Source organism: Microtus ochrogaster, linkage group LG4 (genome assembly GCF_000317375.1).
Source record: "Microtus ochrogaster isolate Prairie Vole_2 linkage group LG4, MicOch1.0, whole genome shotgun sequence".
Lineage (NCBI taxonomy): Eukaryota > Metazoa > Chordata > Mammalia > Rodentia > Cricetidae > Microtus > Microtus ochrogaster.
Window position 1 is genome coordinate 17,731,860 of NC_022030.1, and position 7,338 is coordinate 17,739,197.

Below are 7,338 nucleotides of genomic sequence, written 5' to 3' on the forward strand. Positions count from 1 at the left end.
TGCAGCTCGGCGCGCTCGGCCTCCCAGCGGGCCTTTTCGGCTTCGAAGCGTGCCCACTCGTGTTGGATAAAATGCAGGATCCCAGGCAGGCTGAGGGGCTCCGGACCCGCTGTGGGGCCCGGACTGCCACCACCGCTACCTCCTTTACCTACCGGGCCGGGCCCAGGAGCAGGGCTGGAGGCCGGGGCCGCCGCCGTCGGGTTGGGAGCCGTGCCCGAGCCCAGAGGTCGACAGGAGGAGGCTGCCGAGGCGACCGCGGCGGCCGCTCGCTCCTCCATCATGGAGGCCCCGGGGCCGGCCCGCGCGCCCGTTCTGCCTCGCGCCTGCGCGGACGCGCAGCTTCACACATACACACCCCCACCTCGCGTGCGCGCGCGCGCTCTCGACGGACTGGCGAGGGGAGCGGAGGCGAGCACAGGGTTGGGCGCGAGCCTTGCCCACCCGGGGTCGACCCCGGTGGTGTGTGCGTTCTGGGATGGTGACCGGGGAGGGGGTAGGGACTGCCTCAACTTAGGCAAAGGACCTAGAGCCCCTCGCAATTGTCCCCCTTGGAGGAGTGAGACAGAACTGGACTTTTTTCTTTCTGCCTTCTTTCTCCCCAATGTCAGAGCCCTAGCCCGCTCCAGATGCAAATAACACCCCCCCGCCACTTTCACTCATTAAGAGGAAAAAAAATAGACGACCTGGGGTGATTTCGGGAGTGGGATCTGTCCTAAGTCCTGACCAAGTCTGTTGTCATAGCAACCCTTTCCAACCTGGAGGCCTTTTCCAACCCCCTCCCATTTTGCATATGTGGAGCCCCGAACCTACTATCTTTGCACCAGGAGGCGGTTGCTAAGGTAACCCAAGTCCCTGGTGGTTCTTCTGACCCTATCCTCATCAGTTACCATGGCAACCTCTCCTCACCTAGTGCTCAGGTAGAAAAGAACTCAGCCCCAAAGATATTCCTCTAAGAATGCCTCTGCCCCACCCCTCCCCCAGCCAACCTAGTTGGCATTACCATGGTAACCATAGCCCCTTCCCATATGGGAGGTCCATGGACAAACCAACCAGGTGTTTTTATTTAGAGAAGTGCTGCTGTGGGACCGTTGCTATGGTTACAGGGTCTAAGCCATTTCCAGGGAGATGAGAGACAGTCAAAGCCATGCCCTGGCTACTATAACAGGGCAATCTCCCACCTTATAGTGATCCAGAAAGATAGGGGATGTTTTAGGATTATCTCCAAAGGATGCATGTGTCTAGGGAAGAGGTTGTCATGGTAACTGCTTCCTTGGGACACCACCATGGAAGAGGGATAGTTATAGCTTACAACTGATATCTGACGCACCTTCTACCTACCCACCCCACTCCTGAGACAACTGAAGTTGTGACCCAGCCTATGGACTTCAAACAGAAAAAAGAGTCCTTGACTTCTTTTGTGGGTAGGATGAAACTGCACTTGGTTGCATGGAGTTGGCTCATTGGTTGTTTTCTGGTTCCTCCCACAGCAGAGATGACTCAAGGTGGAGCCACCATTCTTGATCACCCTCAGTCTGAAACCTAGGGAGGTAAGAAGTCTCCTTGATATCACGAGAATCACATAGATACTGCCCTTTCTATGTCCTTAAAGGCGTTCCTGAATAGACCTCCTTTTTTTGTACCTGGGTGAAAAGGCTCAGGCCACATCCAAGTGATACACTTACATACACTTTAAAATTTTCACCTATTTATTTATTGTGTGCATGGGCATGTGTAGTGGTCAGAGGGTAGCTTGCCGGTGTTGATTTGTTCCTTCTATTGTGTGGGTCCTGGAGGTCAAATTCAGGTCAGACTTAGTGTCAGGCATTTTTACCTGCTGGGCCATCGCACCAGACTTTGTGCACCGTTTCATCGTTGTTGTTGGTGGTGGTGGTTTGGAATTTTTCTGATAGTCTAATGGAGCTCAGACTGGCCTCCAACTCAAGCAGTGGCCAAGGATGACCTTGAATTTTTAATCCTCTTGCCTCCACCTCCTATGAGCTGAGATGACACACATTTAACACCACTTCTAGCATGTAAAATGTTCAGGGGAAGAAATGGAAAGCCAATAAGGTCTCGGCTTCACTCTCCCTTCCCTGACCACTTTTCCTAGGCAAGGTCCTATATTACTCACTCATGCCCCCTGCTGGCCTCCTACCTAAGTTGTTCTGGTTGCCTGTCTGCTCAGGCCTGCTGAACACAGAGGCTGGGATTGGGGTTTGGGCTCAGGGCATAGTTTAGCTGATAGAGTGCTTGTGGAAGATGGTAGCACATGCCTGTCATCCCAGCCCAGTCTTTGGTAGGTAGAGGCATCCTCAACTCTATGCCTTGTTCAAGGTCAGCCTAGCCCACATTAAGCCCCTGTCTCAAAAACAAACAGCCTGGCACAGAGTACTTGATTAAGTACCCACTTAGTATACTGACTTCATGTGCCATATTCAGCCTTTTGAGCTCTGGAAGAGATGTAGTGAAAGAGTTGGGCTATGTGATTGATTGAAAAAAAAAACAAAAACAAAAAACAAATAGAACTGAGTTGGGTGGACATAGTGGCCTATAATCCCAGAAGTCAGATGAGCAAGAGTGTCTTAGTTCAAAGCCAGCCTTCAGTACACAGTGAGATCCCATCTCAACAAAGCAAAACAGTTTATTAGGGTGTTTCAGTTTTTGAGACACGGTCTCATTGTGTACACCAGGCTGGCCTCAAACTCAGAGAGATCCTCTTGTTTCTGCCTCTGCAATGCCGAGATTAAAGGCGAGTGCCACTGTGCCTGCTGGTTTACTGGATTGAAGCAGGATTCTCAAACTAACTTCTTGCATCAAATCCCATGTCCCTCTTCTCTGCTGTGTGACTTTGAACAAGTGACTTCACCTCTCTGTGCTTCAGTTTCCTCACTCTATTTTTATTTAAATGTACAGTGTTTTGCCTGTGTACTAACTACATGCATGCCTGGTACCCATGGAGGCCAGAAAAGGACATCAGAGCTCTTGGCACTGGAGTTACAGACAGTTGTGAGCAGCCTCAAGAGTGCTGGGATTCGAATTCCAGTGCTCTGGAAAAGCAGCCAGTGCTCTTCACTGCTGAACCATCTCTCCAGCCCTGATTTGTGTTTGTTTGATTGTCATGTTCCGCGCCCTCCCCCCCCCCCCCCGCTTCCTTATTGTATTGGGAATGAAACATTTTTATGCTATGCAATTATGCCACTAAAAGCCACACCTCAGGGGAGCAGGCTACTTGATGGTGAATTCTAGGCTAGGCTTCTATTGCTAAGCTAAGCCCCCAGCCCTCTTTAAAATAAAATAAATAAATAAAAACAGGGCCTGGGGGCTGGAGAGATGGCTTATCAGTTAAGAGTACTGGCTGTTCTTCCAGAGGTCCTGAGTTCAATTGCCAGCAACCACATGGTGGCTCACAACTATCCATATAATGAGGTCTGGTGCCCTCTTCTGCCCTGCAGATATACATGCAGACACTGTATACATAATAAATACATACATACATACATACATACACACATCCATAAATAAATACAGGCCTGGCGGTGGTGGCGCACGCCTTTATTCCCAGCACTCGGGAGGCAGAGGCAGGCGGATCTCTGTGAGTTCGAGACCAGCCTGGTCTACAAGAGCTAGTTCCAGGACAGGCACCAAAACCACAGAGAAACCCTGTCTCGAAAAACCAAAAAATAAATAAATAAATATTTAAAAAAAAACAAAAAACAAAAATAGGGCCTGAGCCCTGGTTGTCCTGGAACTCACTATGTAGAACAGACTGGCTTTGAACTCGTGGGGATCCACCTGCCTCTGCCTAAGTGCTGGGGTAAAGGGCAGCAAGCTGCTGCTTCTTTCCTCCTCTTCCTCCTTTTGGATCTTTGTTTTGTTTCTTGAGACAGAAAGTCTCGCTATGCAGCCCGTGCTCACCTTGAGCTCTCCATCCTCCTGCTTTTGCTTTCTGGGGGCTGGATTACACAATGTACTATGGCTTTTAAAAAACGGTGATCAAATACACGTAACATCATCTTAACCAGTCTTGCACACACAGCTCCTTGGTACATTTACAACTATGTGCTGCCCCACACCTGTAGTAGACTCAACACTGGGAGGTAGCTGAGAAGGATCAGCGTCCACTTAGGAAGTCCTGGAGGGCTAGTCCTGAGATTAGATCCAGGAAGAAGGGCTGAGGGTTTGAGGGAGGGGGCTGCTGAAAACCTGCACCAGCCTCCCTTTTTATCCTTTCTCTCCAGGATGTCCTGGACGTCTGGACTAGAGTCTGACATCGGGCCCCATGCGGCTCACCCGCTGCTGGGCTGCTCTGGCAGCCGCCATCATCCTCAACCTCTTAGTCTTCTTTTACGTGTCATGGCTACAACACCAGCCCAGAAACTCCCGGGCACGGGGTCCGCGCCGGACTCCTGCCACTGGACCCCGTGTAACCGTCCTGATTCGGGAGTTTGAGGCCTTTGACAACGCGGTGCCAGAGCTGGTGGATTCCTTCCTGCAGCAGGACCCAGCCCTGCCTGTGGTAGTGGCGGCTGACACACTCCCTTACCCACCCCTGGCCTTGCCTCGCATCCCCAACGTTCGCTTGGCGCTGCTACAGCCGGCCCTGGACCGGCCAGCCGCGGCCTCGCGCCCAGAGACATATGTAGCCACCGAGTTCGTGGCCCTAGTCCCTGATGGAGTGCGGGCCGAGTCACCAACCCACCTGGAGCGTATGGTGGAGGCGCTCCGAGGGAGCAGCGCGCGCCTGGTAGCCGCCCCAGTCGCCACCGCCAACCCAGCGCGGTGCCTGGCACTGAACGTCAGCCTGCGGGAGTGGACCGCGCGCTATGGTCCAGCACCCGGCGCACCGCGCTGTGATGCCGTGGATGGCGACGCTGTGCTGCTACTGCGCTCCCGTGACCTCTTCAACCTCTCGGTGCCCTTGGCGCGGCCTCTGGCCACCAGCCTCTTCTTGCAGACTGCTCTACGGGGCTGGACAGTGCAGCTACTGGACTTGACCTTCGCCGCGGCGCGCCAGCCCCCTCTGGCTACGGCTCACGCGCGCTGGAAGGCAGATCGTGAGGGGCGCTCGCGGAGGGCGGCGCTGCTGCGTGCTCTGGGCATCCGCTTGGTGAGCTGGGAGGGCGGGCGGATCGAGTGGTTTGGCTGCAGCAAGGAGAGCGCACGCTGCTTCGGGACTGTAGCGGGCGACACACCTTCCTACCTGTACGAGGGCCGCTGGACACCGCCCTGCTGCCTGCGAGCCCTGCGAGAGACTGCGCGCTACGTGGTGGGCGTGCTGGAGGCCGCAGGCGTGCGATACTGGCTGGAGGGCGGCTCGTTGCTGGGTGCAGCACGCCACGGTGACATTATCCCTTGGGACTATGATGTAGACCTGGGCATCTACCTGGAGGACGTGGGCAACTGCGAGCAGCTGCGGGGCGCCGAGGCTGGCTCGGTAGTGGACGAACGCGGCTTCGTGTGGGAGAAGGCAGTGGAGGGCGACTTCTTCCGAGTGCAGTTCAGTGAGAGCAACCACCTGCACGTTGACCTATGGCCCTTCTACCCCCGCAATGGGGTCATGACGAAGGACACGTGGCTGGACCACCGGCAGGATGTGGAGTTCCCAGAGCACTTCCTGCAGCCGCTAGTCCCCCTGCCCTTTGCCGGCTTCATGGCGCAGGCCCCTAACAACTACCGCCGCTTTCTGGAGCTCAAGTTCGGGCCTGGCGTCATCGAGAACCCGGAGTACCCCAACCCTGCACTCTTAAGCCTGACAGGTGGCTGAAACCCCGGTGCTAGCATCTGGGGCTAGGGGAGCTGTAATTTACAGGAAACAGTTCTCTGCCTTTGGAGGCCCTGTGGGTCTGGACATGCTTATTTGATTGAACGGTGAGGCTGTGCATTGGAGGGGGGAAAAAAAAGGTGAACTGCCCAAGGAAGACTTGAGGGAGCCCACAGGAAAAGTCCGGCTTTGGCAGAAAGCAGAACTCTGCAGAAGATTGGAGCAACATACATATTCTTGAGCCCTGAGCTGGGGTAAGTGTGGAGACCTCCTACTCCATCCAAGTAATGGAGGAAAGCCTTTGATGGAAAAGCCCGGGGATCAGAGCCCATCGTCAGGGCTTCACACAGTCTCTGCCCTTTTATGTTCCAAGATCCTTAGACCCTTGTAAAGTGAGGTCCGGAGGACAGACCAGCCAGTCTCAGTCTACCACACACAACTTAGGAGGCCCTGGACCAGTTGCACAGTCTTGCTTTCGGCCTGTTTTGTGAATGCCTCCAAATTGGTGTCTGGAATCCGTAGGATCCTTTGCTGTAGTGTTTGCTTCCTCCACCAGAGGGCGCATCTGTCCGGCCATCATCTCTGGTTTTCTTGGCATGGCTCTGGGTGATGGGACAGTACTGGCCACCTCCCCTCCTCCTCTGAGAGAACTCTGCATGATGTATCTGCTGCTTCTAGCCCCTTCGTGTACCTGAAAGACTAACAGGGCTCTGGTTTGGGATCCTGGCTGACATATTTCAGTTCTCGGCCCCGTTTCCCCACTTGCCCTGAGGGGTGAACCTTCGCCATAGCTCGTAGTTAAGGAGAGCTTACTGGGGCCCAGGCATACACACGAATGGATTCATCCTCACTCCTACTCCCTGAATTGACAGCTGCTATTACATCCATTTTCCAGGCAGGATAACTGAGGCCAAAATGGCAGTTATTTATCCATGACCAGATAGTTTAGGAAGTGGCCAGCCAATAGGAGACTTGAATTCAGGCCATCATTTCAAAGCCCATTTTATGTCTCGCTCTAGAAATAGTACCCAAGTGGGACCTTGCGGTAGTTGTGCCATTTAACAGGTTAAAACAATAACTTTCCTTATTTAATTATACATGTAAATTATGGTCAAACCACTACGACCAACTGTATATTGTTAAATAATGCCTAATTTATATTACTTTAAAATTAAAATAAAAGATGAACAGAGCCTTTCGTTTTCTTGCTTTGAGGATTTCCTCCACATGCTTCCTGGCTGTGCCTTCCCCACCCCCCAACCCCCCCATTTATTTTATTGGGAAGAGCAGGGGTTTGAGACAGGGTCTAACAGGGTCTAGGCTGGTTTCAAACTTTTGATCCGCCTGTCTTCGACTCTGGAGTGCTGGCTGGGATTGTAGGTGTGTACCAAAATGTCTGGGCCAATGGAGGATCCCAGGCTTGCTATGGATCTCAGGCTAGCCTGCAATTTATCTAATTCTCCTGCCTCAGTGTTCTAGGTGCTGGGGTTATAGAAATATGCCCCCACACTCTGGTCCTGATTTAGGAAAGGAAATCTAGGGATGTAGACCCAGGTTAGGGATGTAGACCCAGGTTT

General features: G+C 53.1%; 2 protein-coding genes across 3 annotated transcripts in view; one reads left to right on the forward strand and one right to left on the reverse strand.

Annotated features, from left to right (window-relative positions):
• Strn4 (striatin 4) overlaps positions 1 to 644 on the reverse strand; it is a 26,332-nt gene extending 25,688 nt beyond the window's left edge. The window contains exon 1 of one of the 2 annotated variants that reach the window (XM_026786167.1): positions 3 to 644. In XM_026786167.1, coding sequence (XP_026641968.1) covers positions 3 to 281 — 279 coding nt within the window. In that variant the 5' untranslated portion in view covers positions 282 to 644. The remainder of the gene's footprint in view (positions 1 to 2) is intronic. The other variant, XM_026786166.1, reaches the window with a different exon arrangement.
• Positions 645 to 1,067: 423 nt separating this feature from the next.
• Fkrp (fukutin related protein) lies at positions 1,068 to 6,954 on the forward strand. The gene is made up of 2 exons (XM_005361044.2): positions 1,068 to 1,547; positions 4,239 to 6,954. The coding sequence occupies exon 2, from the start codon at positions 4,280 to 4,282 to the stop codon at positions 5,762 to 5,764; it is 1,485 nt and encodes a 494-aa protein (XP_005361101.1). The 5' UTR covers positions 1,068 to 1,547; positions 4,239 to 4,279; the 3' UTR covers positions 5,765 to 6,954.
• Positions 6,955 to 7,338: the final 384 nt, after the last annotated feature.